At 42.0% G+C, this 17,664-nt stretch overlaps 3 protein-coding genes across 3 annotated transcripts in view; all 3 read left to right on the top strand.

Moving 5' to 3' along the window:
* The window catches only part of LOC123998038 (apolipoprotein C-I-like), a 6,178-nt gene extending 5,679 nt beyond the window's left edge, over positions 1–499 (top strand). Inside the window, exons 3-4 of the mRNA XM_046302866.1 lie at positions 1–57; positions 182–499. The exon at positions 1–57 is cut by the window's left edge and continues 85 nt beyond it. Of these exons, the coding sequence (XP_046158822.1) occupies positions 1–57; positions 182–248 (124 nt within the window). The 3' untranslated portion in view covers positions 249–499. The remainder of the gene's footprint in view (positions 58–181) is intronic.
* Positions 500–2,586: 2,087 nt separating this feature from the next.
* On the top strand, positions 2,587–3,879 carry LOC123996782. The gene is made up of 4 exons (XM_046300469.1): positions 2,587–2,702; positions 2,988–3,033; positions 3,153–3,237; positions 3,358–3,879. The coding sequence occupies exons 2-4, from the start codon at positions 2,988–2,990 to the stop codon at positions 3,530–3,532; spliced, it is 306 nt and encodes a 101-aa protein (XP_046156425.1). The 5' UTR covers positions 2,587–2,702; the 3' UTR covers positions 3,533–3,879.
* Positions 3,880–6,061: 2,182 nt separating this feature from the next.
* LOC123998037 lies at positions 6,062–9,098 on the top strand. Its single transcript, XM_046302865.1, has 4 exons — positions 6,062–6,162; positions 6,439–6,483; positions 7,676–7,904; positions 8,570–9,098. The coding sequence occupies exons 2-4, from the start codon at positions 6,441–6,443 to the stop codon at positions 8,727–8,729; spliced, it is 432 nt and encodes a 143-aa protein (XP_046158821.1). The 5' UTR covers positions 6,062–6,162; positions 6,439–6,440; the 3' UTR covers positions 8,730–9,098.
* The last annotated feature ends 8,566 nt before the right edge of the window (positions 9,099–17,664 follow it).

The following is a 17,664-nucleotide window of genomic DNA, read 5'->3' as shown; positions in this document are numbered from 1 at the left end:
CAAGACCAAGGACATGTTTGAAAAAATTGTGGACAGCGAGTTCGCCACCAAGACCAAGTACATGCACACACACACACCCCAAAACATAACCCAACATTAAATGAATTGGAGATCTACATTAGTACTCTGAAATAATTAAAGACTGAAATGACTCACTGTGTGTCTGTCTCCCCGTCTCCAGGAACTGGTTCACTGAGCAGTTTGACAAGATGAAGGCCAAGGTTGACGAGACCTTCCCCAAGCAGTAGTATGCCTGTACACCTCTGACCCTGCCTGTCTAAGACCCCCCACGTCCCCCATCATTCTTCTTGCTCCGTCTTGCCTGGTGACGCGGTTGCTGTGACGCTGACACGTGCGTTGTGCCGACAGACACAAAGGTTATATTTCACCTCTCTGAAGAGACTGATGTCATCTCTGTGTAATTGTTATGGCTTGCTTTAATAAACATGGCTTGCTTTAATAACCTGAACAATAAAGATATACCTTTGTGATAAAACTATATTTGTGGGTTGTTATATTATGCATTTGATTTGCTACAGTAAGAAGTCAACCTGCTCATCAGCCGATGTCACAAAGTGCTTTACAGACACCCAGCCTAAAACTCCAAACAGCAAGCAACGCAGATTTAGAAGCACAGTTTTATAAGTATATGAAAGACATGAAGACCTGTACACATAATACAGACAGTATGCATAACATGTATAAAAAAAAACTGCACAAAGACCAAACATTCATTTCGTCACTGTTTCTGATGCATTGTGGGATAGGTATGGGATGTTAATGTGGTCAACATGAATGGTCAGCTGACCAGTATGTCACATGGGTTAAAAACATCATGGTGGCCAGAGAAAGAATCAGTGCATTCTGACTGAAAGATACTACTATACTTCAAAGTAATCTGCAACACATGTCATTTCACATTTTGCCCAGACACTTCTGAGATTCAGCAGTAAGACAAGTGACTGTCAATAGACCCTTTCTTCCATTCAACATGTTGGTTGTGTGCAGCCTTGAAAAGTATCTCTATGAACAATGTTCAATCTCTTGAAACCTCATGTTCCTGTGCTAAGATGTTTCCCCTTAAAAAAGATACAAACTTGTGTCACAATCACAAATGGACTCTGGATTGATGCTGTTATTGAGCTCTCCTTAACAATGAACACTCTGTAAAGCAATGCAACAGACACACTTTGATGCCCTGGATATCTTGTATCACTCTGGATATCTTGTATCACTCTGGATATCTTGTATCACTCTGGATATCTTGTATCACTCTGGATATCCACACGTCAATAGCTTTACTAAGAGACACTAACCAGGTCAAATAATTCTGCAGAATGAATTAATAGCAGAGAGAGAGTTCTATGAGAGATAGTGGTCTATCCATCTATGTCAATAGCAGACACCAAAGGGCAATTGGGAACACGACACTTGCTGCTGGTCCTCCATTTCACAAGGCCGGGCTAAAGGCACTGTTTATTCTGAGTTAATGATTACTATGCTGTCCCTGTTTACTGGAATCTGCTCCTGTGTTTGACCAGAGGTCAAGGGTCAGACGTCGGGGGGTTAGAGGGGGTCCAGGGGGCAAGAGGGTCATGCACCCCACCAGGGAATACTCATATTTTCACCCTATTCTCTGGTGGAGTGTCATGATAGTGGGCAGCTTTAATCTGCTCTCTGTACCCTCTTCTCACAACAACCAACTATTGTGCTGTGTCTGTCGACAGGACCAGAGGTGAAGAGGCGATTGGACAAAGGGAATCAATGGAAAAGCAATAGCAGGAAAACAAGATATGAAAATGACATCCACAGTTGGTCATGTATCAGTGTGACATTCAGCATTATATTATATATTATTATGCCTGAAACGGATGTGTTGCAGAGAGAGAAGAGAGAGAGAGAAGGAGAGAGAGAGAGAGAGAGAGAGAGAGAGAGAGAGAGAGAGAGAGAGAGAGAGAGAGAGAGATGTAATTTTAAAGTGGACTCCTCTCCTGAGTTCTGATGACTGAGACATTGGGTCTAGTTCAAAACAGTACTCTATTTCATTGACCTGCTGTCTTCTTAATGGAGCACAGAGATATAAAGACCTGGTCTGAATACTTACAAGCCAACATGTCCACTCATTTTATTAAAGGAACTTTGGGCAGCTATCCAGACAATCTTGAAATTGAAAAGATTATGAGAGATTAATGTAACCTTTTGGCAAATGCAAGGATTAAGGTTTAACATGAGAGGCTTTTTTAAATGTGTTGCTAAGAGTTAGTGTTTCTTTTAGGCAAAAGTTGATACTGCAGCAGCGGACACAAGTCATGTATCTTATTTCACAATATTTTTCAAGATATTTTGTGTTAACCATTTTTTTCAGGTTAAAATAAATTATTTGCCAATGACGTAAAATAATTTAGCTAGGTAAAAAAATATATATATAATCTAAAGGGAATTATCACGTTTCGGTTTTGCAGTATACCCTGAAAAATCTATTCGCAGAACTTAAATAAATAAAGAGTATCGAACCACTGGACTACTTACTACTGACTCACTGATCATCTAAGCCAATCCAATCAGTCCACCACATCCCACCCAAGAACAGACCATCAAAGTACACATGCAACCAAGAAAAAGCGCTGTGAGAAGTCCTCTAATTCAAATAAAGTGACTTGATTCCACCAAACAGATTGACAATACTGAGAGCAAACACTAAGGTAAAACGCTCCCTAAAATGCTCCTTCACTTACTTTGAATTGTGTATTGACCACCTGTTTTTATACTGGAGGCCAGCTGTTATGAGTGATACCGAAAAAAAATATATATATATACAGAAATATATATACATATCAGTGATATATCATTTGAATCTATTATTAGTTTTGTTTGGGGTGATGAAAAATGTAATGTACTGTTTATTGAATAATTTAATTATATGTAATATCAATTTTATAAGTGAGATGTGTATTTCAGTCTTCCGTCTCATTCTGTTTCTATGACAGATGCCAGGGAAACTGAAGCTAGTTGCTCTCGTCTTGCTCATTCAAGGTGTGGCTGTGCATTTCTTTTCTTTTTACTCTCTATCTAGTCTATCCTCCATTGAACTGTTGACATGGACTGGTAGTCTGTTACCTACTGTAACCTACTGTAACCTCTCTCCTCCATAGCATGTGTGTCCATAGTGGCCCAGATGCCAGCCCCAGGGGACTCTGAATCTGAGGGGGTTCTGCAGAGGGCAACAGAGACATACAGGTACACACAGACACACAGTCACCATGGCCGACCATGCCGTTTTAAGGATAAGGGTAAAAGGCGTGCGCTCAGTGGATGCTGCTTCCAACTGATTTATTCTTGTGTGTGTGTGTCTTACAGGGCAGCCAAAGTTAAAGCCCAGAGAATAAGAGAGGCGGTGCAGGCCTTTGCTGGTGCGTACTACGAGGACCACATCAAACCAGTGGCTGATCCCTACATGGACTGGGCCTCAGCCTCCACCAGTTCCTTCTGGGACAGAGTCAAGGAGAAGATCGACCAGTACAGACCCATCTAATGGCACCTGAATCTAAGGCAGACAAACACCCACCCAGCTCACTGCCAGCACATGTATTCATGCAAGGTGATTCTAGGGATGATTCTGTGTTCATATGCACTAGGGATTACAACTAGAAGAGCGCGTGAACAATGCTGTATGATTTGACCGGTGAATGAGGACACCCATTTACTGGTGTTTCACTAACCTCAGCACAAGGGTTGTGATAGTATTAAACCTGCCATAGAGTGTATTAGTAATCATACCGTTTTGGCTCACATATTGCATCTGAGTAAGTCAATTAACTATTGTGAACCACCAAAATGAATTCAAACTAAAAAAGAAAAAAATTAAAACATTTAATTGTACCATTATAGTGTTGTGCCTTTTTATTACATTTCCCTTGACACGGTCTACACTCCTCACATTCATCAATCTCTGAACTGAATGAAGTAGAACGCTGAGAGAGACTGAGAATAGATTTTAGAAAGGCAGAGAGAAAGTAACAGGGAATGACAAAGAGGGAGAGAAAGAAAGAGACAGAAAGAAAGAGACAGACAGACAGACAGACAGACAGACAGACAGACAGACAGACAGACAGACAGACAGACAGACAGACAGACAGACAGACAGACAGACAGACAGACAGACAGACAGACAGACAGACAGACAGACAGACAGACAGACAGACAGACAGACAGACAGACAGACAGACAGACAGACAGACAGACAGACAGACAGAGACATCAGTGATGTGAGTGATAGCTACAGACTGTGCTGAAATCGGAGTGTTATCTTGGTGAGAGTTGACAGTTGAGATACAAGGTTCAGCAGGGGTGTCTGGCTGGAGAGGAGATGTGTGTGACCTGCAGGACGTTTCTCTCAGCTCTCTCTGTGTGGACAGACAGACAGACAGACAGACAGACAGACAGACAGACAGACAGACAGACAGACAGACAGACAGACAGACAGACAGACAGACAGACAGACAGACAGACAGACAGACAGACAGACAGACAGACAGACAGACAGACAGACAGACAGACAGACAGACAGACAGACAGACAGACAGACAGACAGACAGACAGACAGACAGACAGACAGACAGACAGACAGACAGACAGACAGACAGACAGACAGACAGACAGACAGACAGACAGACAGACAGAGACATCAGTGATGTGAGTGATAGCTACAGACTGTGCTGAAATCGGAGTGTTATCTTGGTGAGAGTTGACAGTTGAGATACAAGGTTCAGCAGGGGTGTCTGGCTGGAGGGGAGATGTGTGTGACCTGCAGGACGTTTCTCTCAGCTCTCTCTGTGTGGACTGCAGACATCGATCCTGGAACACAGTCAACACACTCAGGACTCTGTTTCATTCAATCAAAACCATAATCTGGCTAACTGGGATACATGAAACACATTCATATAGACAGTGAGAATGGACCTTAGCCTGAATAAGCCATTGAGATTATTTTTGTTAGACATTGGGAAGAGTGTTTTGTTGTTGAGTTTGTGAATTCTGAATGTGTGCAAGAATACAGATTTTCAATGAGTTACATAGAGGCAGTCAAACATACTGGTTTATGTTCCACACAAATGTTGACAAATCAATTATGGAAAACTTTTAGACACAGTTATAATGCTTAACAAGATCCTTCATTCAAAAACAATCTACTTCATGCACTGATATGCAAATGTTTTTGAGGAGAAATGAGGCTTTCCTTCGTATGCAGAATAGGGCATTGCAGCAAAAATAGATTTCAGAAACCAATTCAAGTGATAATCTGGATGCATTGCTTCACCTGTCTCAAGTGCAATGGACTTTGTGTAGGCGAACGAGTGTGTGGATGTTTGTCCTATAGGTACAGTGGGTTCTGGTGTGTCTGGTGCGTGGGTGTGTGTGCGTGCGTGTGTGTGTTCGTGTAGGTGTTTGTGTGTGTGCGTGCGTGTGTGTGTTCGTGTAGGTGTGTGTGTGTGTGCGTGTGTGTGTGTGTTCGTGTAGGTGTGTGTGTGTGTGCGTGCGTGTGTGTGTTCGTGTAGGTGTTTGTGTGTGTGCGTGCGTGTGTGTGTTCGTGTAGGTGTTTGTGTGTGTGCGTGTGTGTGTTCGTGTAGGTGTGTATGTGTGTGCGTGTGTGTGTTCGTGTAGGTGTGTGTGTGTGTGCGTGTGTGTGTTCGTGTAGGTGTGTGTCTGGTGCGTGTGTGTGTGTGTGTGTGTGTGTGTGTGTGTGTGTGTGTGTGTGTGTGTGTGTGTGTGTGTGTGTGTGTGTGTGTGTGTGTGTGTGTGTGTGTGTGTGTGTGTGTGTGTGTGTGTGTGTGTGTGTGTGTGTGTGTGTGTGTGTGTGTGTGTGTGTGTTCGTGTAGGTGTGTGTGTGTGTGTGTGTGTTCGTGTAGGTGTGTGTGTGTGTGTTCGTGTAGGTGTGTGTGTGTGTGTGTTGTGTCGTGTAGGTGTGTGTGTGTGTGTTTCGTGTAGGTGTGTGTGTGTGTGTGTGTGTTCGTGTAGGTGTGTGTGCATACTCATTAGATAACGTTTGTTTACTCTCCTCACTATATCATGGTGTCTACTTTCAGATTGCTTTACAGACAACTCAGCCACCAAAGGAGACTGTCATTTAATTCACTGGGATCTGTACACCCACTACAACAGGAGGTCATCTTTTTCTCTCGCTCTTCTCAACTTTTATAGATATGTTATTTCAATGCTCTAGTAATCTAAAAATATACATGTATTAATGTATAATTTATTAATTTTCTCATGCATTTTAAGATGCATTGTCCTTTCCTATCAGTTATAAAAAGCTCAACAGTTTCATTGATGCCTGATCAGAAAGGTGTGATTTGTAGTCTAATAAATAGACAGGCATTTCATTTAACTTCATCTAAATAATGCATATAAATTCCTATTGTGTTTGTTTTTTTCTTTCAGAAATGAACGGAAAGTTGGCATTAGCCTTAGTGCTTGCACTCCAAGGTAAGACCGAGAACCTGCAACACACACCCTGCAGAACTCAAACCAGATTAGTGTTTTTTCATCAGAAATGAATGCCTATAGGTAGCTTCATGTGCGTGCAAAATAGTGTTTACTGTTCTCAGATGATTAAATCATAGATTTTAGATGTGTATTAAAATGTTAGTTTTTTGGCAAAAACACTGTTTATCCATTGTTTAGCTGGAATGGAAGGTTTGAATCCTGTATACTTGACTGGGACATGTGGCTGTCTCACATAGTTAGCTTAAAATGGATTAGAGCATCTGCTAAATGACAAAAATGTCAAATATAAAGGTTTTACATACAGATCTCATATTACTGTGTTGAATTTTTTTTGTAAAAAAATAATTACCGTATATTGATGTCACAAATGTATCATTTGTACAGCTCTTTATAAAAAATGTATCTATTTGTCACATTTGACTGTGTAAAACCTGGCTGTAATACAACTTCTTTCTGTGGGAGAGATGATATAACATTTAGTTAAAAACCGTGATTAATTGTCTCTGAAATGAAACACTCGTGATATTTGAAACAAAGACATGGCTGTCATTGAACAACCCCATGTCACCATTAGACAAAAACGATCTCTTCCATAATGTCTTGAAACAATAAAGGCAAATTTACCAACATTTATGAAAATGGATATATAGTGTTCATTCCAGCCGTTTATACAACAGAAGGTAATAGCTACCTTTGACCTCCAGCTGTGAACATGTCAGTGACAGTGAGAGAATATGTCAGCCAACAGGAATGCATAGCACAGTTAGTTGTATCTGGGAGGTGATAGGCTTTGACCTGTGATGGACTTGTGGAGGTGATCGACCGACCACGTTGAGCAGTGACACTATGGGCATCAGACCCCACTGCTACACAATCTGCAGGGATAAGAGAGACCTCATATGTCCGGTTGAAATGGCCTTTGATTATTTCAGCTGAGTTTACTCATCATGAGAAGGGATCAAACCAAGTGACCAAACTAACTCCATTACACAGACAGTAAATCAACCTTACTCACACACACTGCCTGTTTATGCGAAGCATTTTACTATATTAGCGCTATTTTGTGGCTATAGTTCGTCCAGTGGTTTTAGATACTGTATAACAGCAGTCAATCAAGTCAAGCAAGTGCAATTCATTCATAAATACTATCTCTTCCCTGTCTCCCCTCCAGTCTCTGTGTGCCTGTGTCAAGTACCAGAGCCAGACAAGGAGCTGGTGGAGAAGTATGATGCCATGAAGTCTGTGTTCTACAAGAGGCTGATGAACGCCTACGGCAAGGTGCAGGCTGCTGTGGGGCCTATGACTGAGAACCTGGGCCAGGGCCATGGCCAGGCTGCCAAAGACTACATCGAGGAGCTGCAGGTCAACCCCAAATTCCTGAGCGCTGTCAAGATCGGATCGTGAGTTCCCCACCGCGACACAACCAAGTTCACTTGTCGCGTCGATCCAGTCAGTCTGTCGATGTCCTTCTGCTGTCCTGCTTGTTTGTGTGTCTTATCCATCTGTCTGATTTACTGTCAGTTCTTCTGTCTATCCGTCCATAACTTTGAAATAGGATTTCAAATGATTATAGGATCTTAGATGCTGGCCCTTCATGCCTATCAACATGTTACCTAGATATTTGACCATTCTTTATTAGACGTTACCCACGGGACACATCAGAACTTTAAAATACAATTTAAAGTATTTCAATTAGATTTCACTACATTTCAAAACAATTATTCAGATCATCTTTATTTTTAAAAACAAGTAGTTGGAAATACACTTGGAAAGTATTTGAAGTTACTGATATACACTGGCTCAGATACACTCCGATGCATTTAACCCAGGTATTTGAAATACAGGTATTTGAAGAATATTTGTTTTAGTTCTCAAATAAACATTCAAATACTCAAATAAAAGTACTTGTTTTGGGCTGTGTACTTCAGAATACTCAAATACACAGATATAAAAATACAAATACTAAAATACACATGTATTTGAACCCAAGTCTGGGACACATCGGATGGCTGTTAACCTATGAAACACTGACATCTCCTCCTGTCTCTGTGTGTGTGTTGTCCAGTGGTCTAGCCCAGGAAGCAGCACCCTTGGTGGACAAGGCCCGTATGGCCGGCCTGGGTCTGTACGGACACTATGTGCGCCCCCATGTCGGCACCTACCTGGACGAGGCCATCAACTCCATCAAGGTTTACCTCGACAAAGTCCTACCCGCCGAGGAATGAGCCCTAGATAGCCTCCGTGGCATCGGACCGCCCCACACGCTTGTACCTTTCCACACAGGGCTCTGCTTTAGCTCTGCTCCTGATACATGTATTAAATGCTAGAGGGGGGAAATACCTGAAGGTGATTGAGAAGAGAAATGCACAATGCAAAACACATCCCCTCCCGGTTTCTATGTCAACACTTTCCTCGACATGACTGTTCAAAGGGAAACGAAAGTCAAATCATGGTAGATAGGAAGATTGACATCTCGAAAGAGCTTTAACATTCATTCAACATTGTGCATGTATATAACTATGTGTTTGATACTCTAACAGGAGTTTGTGTGTGTGTGTTTGTGTTTGTGTTCAATAAAGATCTGAAAGTTGAAACTCTCGACTGATACTTGTGCATCATGTTAAATTAGGGATAATGGTGCAGAAACATTTTTACTCATCCATATGAATAATAATATCATGAACCAGATTTTTCTTTAAATACCACAAGTGAGAAATGTTGATCAAACTGCTTAATTGTTTAATTATTAAGAAGTTATGGATGGCACTTTATTTTAGGTTAAAGAAATTATGTACTTATTATTATTATTCATTATTTACATGGTAACATGGTAAATACAGAATAACAACCTATAAAAACTTATGTTTCTTTGGAATTCATTAAAACAAGCACCATTTGGTACCAAGTGGTTAAAGCTGCATTTTGAGATTTTAAAAACACACAACAAAACTGTAGCCTGTCATTTGTTTTTATTGAGAAGAGAACAGGACAGAACAGAGGAGAGCAGAACAGAACAGTACAGGCCAGAACAGATGAGAATAGGACAGAACATGACAGAACAGATGAGAACAGGACAGAACATGACAGAACAGATGAGAACAGGACAGAACAGATGAGGACAGAACAGAACATGACAGAACAGATGAGAACAGGGCAGATGAGAACAGGACAGATGTCAACAGGACAGAACAGATGAGAACAGGACAGATGAGAAAAGGACAGAACATGACAGAACAGATGAGAACAGGACAGATGAGAACAGGACAGATGAGAACAGGACAGATGAGAAAAGGACAGAACATGACAGAACAGATGAGAACAGGACAGATGTCAACAGGACAGAACAGATGAGAACAGGACAGATGAGAAAAGGACAGAACATGACAGAACAGATGAGAACAGGACAGATGAGAACAGGACAGATGAGAACAGGACAGAACATGACAGAACAGATGAGAACAGGACAGATGAGAAAAGGACAGAACATGACAGAACAGAGGAGAACAGGACAGAACAGATGAGAACAGGACAGAACAGATGAGAACAGGACAGAACAGAGGAGAACAGGACATAACAGATGAGAACAGGACAGAACATGACAGAACAGATGAGAACAGGACAGATGAGAACAGGACAGATGAGAATAGGACAGAACATGACAGAACAGATGAGAACAGGACAGATGAGAACAGGACAGAACATGACAGAACAGAGGAAAACAGAACAGAGGAAAACAGGACAGATGTGAACAGGACAGATGTGAACAGGACAGATGTGAACAGGACAGATGTGAACAGGACAAAACAGAGGAGAACAGGACAGATGTGAACAGGACAGATGTGAACAGGACAGATGTGAACAGGACAGATGTGAACAGGACAGATGTGAACAGGACAGATGTGAACAGGACAGAACAGAGGAGAACAGGACAGATGTGAACAGGACAGATGTGAACAGGACAGATGTGAACAGGACAGATGTGAACAGGACAGATGTGAACAGGACAGATGAGAACAGGACAGATGAGAACAGGACAGATGTGAACAGGACAGATGTGAACAGGACAGATGTGAACAGGACAGATGTGAACAGGACAGATGAGAACAGGACAGATGTGAACAGGACAGATGTGAACAGGACAGATGTGAACAGGACAGATGTGAACAGGACAGATGAGAACAGGACAGAACAGATGTGAACAGGACAGATGTGAACAGGACAGAACAGATGTGAACAGGACAGATGTGAACAGAACAGATGAGAACAGGACAGAACAGAGGAGAACAGGACAGATGTGAACAGGACAGATGTGAACAGGACAGATGTGAACAGGACAGATGTGAACAGGACAGATGTGAACAGGACAGATGTGAACAGGACAGATGAGAACAGGACAGATGTGAACAGGACAGATGTGAACAGGACAGATGTGAACAGGACAGATGAGAAAATGACAGAACAGAGGAGAACAGGACAGATGTGAACAGGACAGATGTAAACAGGACAGATGTGAAAATGACAGAACAGAGGAGAACAGGACAGATGTGAACAGGACAGATGTGAACAGGACAGATGTGAACAGGACAGATGAGAACAGGACAGATGTGAACAGGACAGATGTGAACAGGACAGATGTGAACAGGACAGATGAGAACAGGACAGATGAGAACAGGACAGATGTGAACAGAACAGGACAGGACAGATGTGAACAGGACAGATGTGAAAATGACAGAACAGAGGAGAACAGGACAGATGAGAATACCCATACTAACATACTGTATACTATATACTTTGAGACTTTTGTAAAAACATTTTTTTGTCAAAGTGATTTACAAATGTTCCCTCAGTTTACCACCACTACCATGCTTACCAGAGACTTGTGTGCCAATGTGTGATCCACACTGACAGTAGGGTTGGGTGATTTTAAGATTGCATCTTCTATCGACGATATTTGACAACCATTGATGGTGACGACATTGTAATGTCACAAACGATTAGCATATGTAAATTTGACTGCACCTCCAGAGTCCGGCAGCTGACAACAGAGCAGTGGAGTGAGCACACAGCAGGGTGACATGCCAAATGGCCCATTCCCTATTTGACATAGCAAAATACATTTCAATACATATGCGATAGTTGGACTATTAACATAATGCAAGAGACCAATGTAGATACACACAATACGCCATAATGTCAAAAGTGGAATTAGGTTTAACACCATTATGTTCACCCAGAACAGCGAACTCAGCAAGATGATGGACTTGTAAATGTTGACAGAGGTTTGTCCATACTTGGCCCTGATTATCTTTTTGCATATTCTGCAAGTGACCGCTCAGGTCTGCTGGCTCACCTTAATAATTCGGCCTGAAACCGAAGAACTGCCAAACAGTCAAAGCATGGTGGTGGAGCCTGGTGTGGGCAGCATAATGGTGTGGGGATATTTTTCATTGTCAGGGACTGGGAAACTGGTCAGAATTGAAGGAATGATGGATGGTGCTAAATACAGGGAAATTCTTGAGGGAGACCTGTTTTAGTCTCCAGAGATTTGAGACTGGGATGGAAGTTCTGTCATGTATTGTCATATATTGTCATGTCTTGTCCCTGTGCTTTCTCTTCTATTCGTTTCCCCCTGCTGGTCTTATTAGGTTTCTTTCCCTCTCTCTATCCCTCTCTCTCTCTATCGTTCCGTTCCTGCTCCCAGCTGTTCCTCATTCTCCTAACGACCTCGTTTACTCTTTCACACCTGTCCCCTATTTTGCCCTCTGATTAAGTCTCTATTTCTCTCTCTGTTTCTGCTTCTGTCCTTGTCGGATTCTTGTTTGTTGTTTGCTGTGTTCTTGTTCCGTCCTGTTGTGTTTTGCCTTATCTTCAGATGCTGCGTGTGAGCAGGTGTCTCTGTCAGCTACGGCCCGCGCCTACCCGAAGGGACCTGCAGTCTGTTGCCGCTTATCCTGCATTTCCCCTCTACAACTAGAGGATTACTGTTTTCCCCGTTTGGACATTTCCTGTAAAGGATTGAGGATTATGTTATTTCTGTTTGGACTTAAATAAACTCAGTTTCTGTTAAGTCGCTTTTGGGTCCTCACTCACCTGCATAACAGGTTCACCTTCCAGCAGGACAATGACCCTAAGCATACTGCTAAAGCAACACTCGAGTGGTTTAAGGGGAAACATTTAAAGGTCTTGTAATGGCCTAGTCAAAGGCCAGACCTCAACCCAATTCAGAATCTGTGGTATGACTTAAAGATTGCTCTACACCAGTGTAACCCATCCTACTTGAAGGAGAGGTAAAAATCTGTCGTTCTGCCCCTGAACACGGCAGTTAACCCACTGTTCCTAGGCTGTCATTGAAAATAAGAATTTGTTCTTAACTGACTTGCCTAGTTAAATAAAGGTAAAATAAATAAGGTAGGGGTGATATACAGAAGATACCCCTATTTTTTTTAAAGTCCATATTAGGGCTAGAAAAAAAGAAATAAGGAAAAATAAATTACAGTCCATCATTACTTTAAGACAAGAATTTTGAAAGTTTCCTCAAGTTCAGTCGCAAAAACCATCAAGCACTATGATGAAACTGGCTCTCATGAGGACCGTCACAGGAAAGGAAGACCCAGAGTTACCTCTGCTTCAGAGGATACTTTCATTAGAGTTATCAGCCTAAGAAATTGCAGCCCAAATAAATGCTTCATAGAGTTCAAGTAACAGACACTGTGAAATATATTTTCAATAACAAAAAAAATATTTTTTACAGCTGTTTGAAGCTGGTGGACCAAAACTGAAAGTAAAAGGCTCAAGCGCAGGTCTCCGCCATGGGATGAAGGGGGGTTGGTTTTGAATGTAGCCTAGTGCTGTTGCAATTCATCTAGCACTAAGCCACATTCAAAGCAAATCTCCCTTTGAAACATTATCATTCCACTATTACTGCAGATATGTTATGAACATTTTCTGAAATTACAATGCAAATATTAAATAGAAAATCCTATGTGTATCACCTTTAAGTTGCTGTATAAAATATGTGACATTGTATTCAAATGTGAACTTTGTTGTGCTTTTAAATGGTTGAATGCACAGTGATAACACATTTAGGTGACAACGAAACCAAAAATCTCACATTGATTTTCCGTTGGAATTTGGTTGTGCTTTTAGATTGTTGATATCATAGTAATAACACATTGGGAATTCAGCAGACTTTTGGCTGTCTTTTTAGTCGGTGAAAATAGGTTGTAATCTCGTTGATTAACGGAATGATGTGGGGATAGCATGTCCATTTTGACCCACTCTCTCTCGCGCTCTTCATCAACACCTGAACGGAGGTATGAACTTTGACTTTGACTCAGAGTCAACACATCCCCACTCATATCTACACTACCGTTCAAAAGTTTGGGGTCACTTAGAAATGTCCTTGTTTTTGAAAGAAAAGCAATTTTTTTGTCCATTAAAATAACATCAAATTGATACAGTGTAGACATTGTCAATGTTGTAAATGACTATTGTGGCTGGAAATGGAATAACTACATAGGCGTACAGAGGCCTATTATTAGCAACCATATCTCACACTGGCCAATAAAAATAAAAGATTTATATGGGCAAAAGAACACAGACACTGGACAGAGGAACTCTGCTGAGAAGACCAGCATCCCGGAGTCGCCTCTTCACTGTTGACGTTGAGATTGGTGTTTTGCGGGTACTATTTAATGAAGCTGCCAGTTGAGGACTTGTGAGGTGTCTGTTTCTCAAACTAGACATTCTAATGTACTTGTCCTCTTGTTCAGTTGTGCACCGGGGCCTCCCACTCCACTTTCTATTCTGGTTAGAGACAGTAAAGCGCTATTCTGTGAAGGGAGTAGTACACAGCGTTGTACGAGATCTTCAGTTTCTTGGCAATTTCTAGCATGGAATAGCCTTCATTTCTCAGAACAAGAATAGACTGACTAGTTTCAGAGGAAAAATCTTTGTTTCTGGCCATTTTGAGCCTGTAATCGAACCCACGAATGCTGATTGTCACGTTCTGACCTTTATTTCCTTTGTTTTGTATTTATTTAGTATGGTCAGGGCGTGAGTTGGGTGGGCAGTCTATGTTTGTTTTTCTAGGTTTTGGGTATTTCTATGTTTCGGCCTAGTATGGTTCTCAATCAGAGGCAGGTGTCATTAGTTGTCTCTGATTGAGAATCATACTTAGGTCGCCTGAGTTTCACTGTGTGTTTGTGGGTGATTGTTCCTGTCTCTGTGTTTGCACCAGATAGGACTGTTTAGGTTTTCGCACATTTATTGTTTTGTTAGTTATTTCATGTCTAGTTCCTTTATTAAAGAACATGAATAACCACCACGCTGCATTTTGGTCCGCTTCTCCTTCACCACAGGAAAACCCTTACACTGATGCTCCAGATACTCAACTAGTCTAAAGAAGGCCAGTTTTATTGCTTCTTTAATCAGAACAACAGTTTTCAGCTGTGCTAACATAATTGCAAAATGGTTTTCTAATGATCAATTAGCCTTTTAAAATGATAAACTTGGATTAGCTAACACAACGTGTCATTGAAACACAGGAGTCATGGATGCTGATAATGGGCCTCTGTACACCTATGTAGATATCCATATCCAAAAATCAGCCGTTTCCAGCTACAATAGTCATTTACAACATTAACAATGTCTACACTGTATTTCAGATCAAATTGATGTTATTTTAATGGACAAAAAAATGGCTTTTCTTTCAAAAACATGGACATTTCTATTTGACCCTAAACTTTTGAAAGGTAGTGTACATACAGGCTAGCTCACTACTTCCTCTCAGCTACTGCCTGCTATTCATTCCTGTCACCCAGTACGGAGAGGAGAAACAGTGAGAACAGCCATATTCATTGGTTATCCATCTGTTGGTACACCATCTTTTAGTTCCCCATATTTTGGTTCACCATGTTTTGGTGGATCATCTTCTAGTTCACCATCTTCTAGTTCACCATGTTTTGGTTCACTATCTTCTTTAGGTTCTCACAGCTGCACGGAGAAAATGAAAACACCTCTTACTAGAGTAGCTAATAATAATAATAAATAATAATAATATATGCCATTTAGCAGACGCTTTTATCCAAAGCGACTTACAGTCATGTGTGCATACATTCTACGGGTGGTCCCGCAACCCACTGTCACCATGCTCAACCAACTGAGCTACTTCAGGGTGCACGTGTCACGTCCTGACCTTAGTTCCTTTTTTATGTCTCTGTTTTAGTTTGGTCAGGGCGTGAGTTGGGGTGGGCATTCTATGTTGTTTTTCTATGTTTTCCATTTCTGTGTTTGGCCTGGTATGGTTCTCAATCAGAGGCAGCTGTTGATTGTTGTCTCTGATTGAGAATTCTATGTCTTTCTATGTTTTCCATTTCTGTGTTTGGCCTGGTATGGTTCTCAATCAGAGGCAGCTGTTGATTGTTGTCTCTGAGAATCATACTTAGGTAGCCTGGTTGTCTCTGACTGAAAATCATACTTAGGTAGCCTGGTTGTCTCTGATTGAGAATCATACTTAGGCAGCCTTTTTTCCCCATTTTGGTTGTGGGTGATTGTTTTCTGTTTTGTGCGTATTCCTTACAGAACTGTTTCGTTTTCGTTCTCACTCTTTACTATTTTTGTCATTTCAGTGTTCAGTTTATTTTGTTTATTAAAATGAACATTTACCACGCTGCACCTTGGTCCTCTTCTCCTTCACCAGATGAAAACAGTTACAGCACGTCATGATAATACCACTGTTATAAGGTGTTGTGCTGTATTATTAGATGCATATTACACATGTCTGTGTCTCCAGACTGTTGGACAAAACGCTCTCTGGGAGAGATCAAGTCGAGGGTCTTGAGAGGGGTTCCAACTGAAAAGAGTAACTAAAGAAATGAAGACATGTCAATATGTGGTCTGCTGCATCATAGTGGGAAAGATAATCAGAAAGACCAGTTGATGGTTTATCTGACCCCCACCAAGATGTTTTCTTTGCCCACAGATCTGAGTGACATCATGAACAAGATTCTGGTTATCACCGTGTTCGTAGCACTTCTGCGCCTCAGTAAGTACAGTCGTGGCCAAAAGTTTTGAGAATGACACAAATATGAATTTTCACAAAATCTGCTGCCTCAGTTTGTATGATAGCAATTTGCATATACTCCAGAATGTTATGAAGAGTGATGCGATGAATTGCAATTAATTGCAAAGTCCCTATTTGCCATGCAAATGAACTGAATTGTAACGACGTTCGTCTGTTGAAAGAAGAGAGTCGGACCGAAATGCAGCGTGTAGGTTACTCATGACTTTAATAAAAGAATCGCGGTACATGAAATAACTGAAACTAAATACAAAAACAACAGAACGGAACGTGAAACTAATTACAGCCTATCTGGTGACTACAACACAGAAACAGGAACAAACACCCACGAAATACAAGGCAAAACTATGGCTCCCTAAATACGGTTCCCAATCAGAGACAACGAGGATCACCTGACTCTGATTGAGAATCGCCTCAGGCAGCCAAGCCTATACAACACCCCTAATTAGCTGCGATCCCAAATACTACAAACCCCAATACGAAAACAACATATAAACCCATGTCACACCCTGGCCTACACAAACATATAACAAAAACACAAAATACAATGACCAAGGCGTGACAGAACCCCCCCCCCCCTAAGGTGCGGACTCCCGGACGCACCTCAAACCTCATAGGGAGGGTCCGGGTGGGCGTCTGTCCATGGTGGCGGCTCCGGCTCGGGACGTGGACCCCACTCCATTAATGTCCTTGTTCCTCCCCTTTGCGTCCTGGGATAATCCACCCTCTCCGCCGAACATGGCCTAATAGTCCTCACCCAGATCCCCACTGGACTGAGGGGCAGCTCGTGACTGAGGGGCAGCTCGGGACAGAGGGGCAGCTCGGGACAGAGGGGCAGCTCGGGACAGAGGGGCAGCTCGGGACAGAGGGGCAGCTCGGGACAGAGGGGCATCTCGGGACAGAGGGGCATCTCGGGACTGAGGGGAAGCCCGGGACAGAGGGGAAGCCCAGTACTGAGAGGAAGCCCAGTACTGAGAGGAAGCCCAGTACTGAGAGGAAGCCCAGTACTGAGAGGAAGCCCAGTACTGAGAAGAAGCCCAGTACAGAGATGAAGCTCAGGCAGGTAGTAGGCTCCGGTA

Source organism: Oncorhynchus gorbuscha, linkage group LG15 (assembly GCF_021184085.1).
Source record: "Oncorhynchus gorbuscha isolate QuinsamMale2020 ecotype Even-year linkage group LG15, OgorEven_v1.0, whole genome shotgun sequence".
NCBI lineage: Eukaryota > Metazoa > Chordata > Actinopteri > Salmoniformes > Salmonidae > Oncorhynchus > Oncorhynchus gorbuscha.
Note: the sequence above shows the minus strand (reverse complement) of the source record. Positions and strands in the feature narration are given on the sequence as shown.

Bases quoted from the DNA above. Each gene is read 5' to 3' on its own strand.
- LOC123996782 (XM_046300469.1), top strand. From the start codon at position 2,988: ATGCCAGGGAAACTGAAGCTAGTTGCTCTCGTCTTGCTCATTCAAG. The intron at 3,034-3,152 runs GTGTGGCTGTGC...TCTCCTCCATAG, and splicing joins TCTCGTCTTGCTCATTCAAG to CATGTGTGTCCATAGTGGCC. The intron at 3,238-3,357 runs GTACACACAGAC...TGTGTCTTACAG, and splicing joins AGGGCAACAGAGACATACAG to GGCAGCCAAAGTTAAAGCCC.
- LOC123998037 (XM_046302865.1), top strand. From the start codon at position 6,441: ATGAACGGAAAGTTGGCATTAGCCTTAGTGCTTGCACTCCAAG. The intron at 6,484-7,675 runs GTAAGACCGAGA...TCTCCCCTCCAG, and splicing joins CTTAGTGCTTGCACTCCAAG to TCTCTGTGTGCCTGTGTCAA. The intron at 7,905-8,569 runs GTGAGTTCCCCA...TGTGTTGTCCAG, and splicing joins AGCGCTGTCAAGATCGGATC to TGGTCTAGCCCAGGAAGCAG.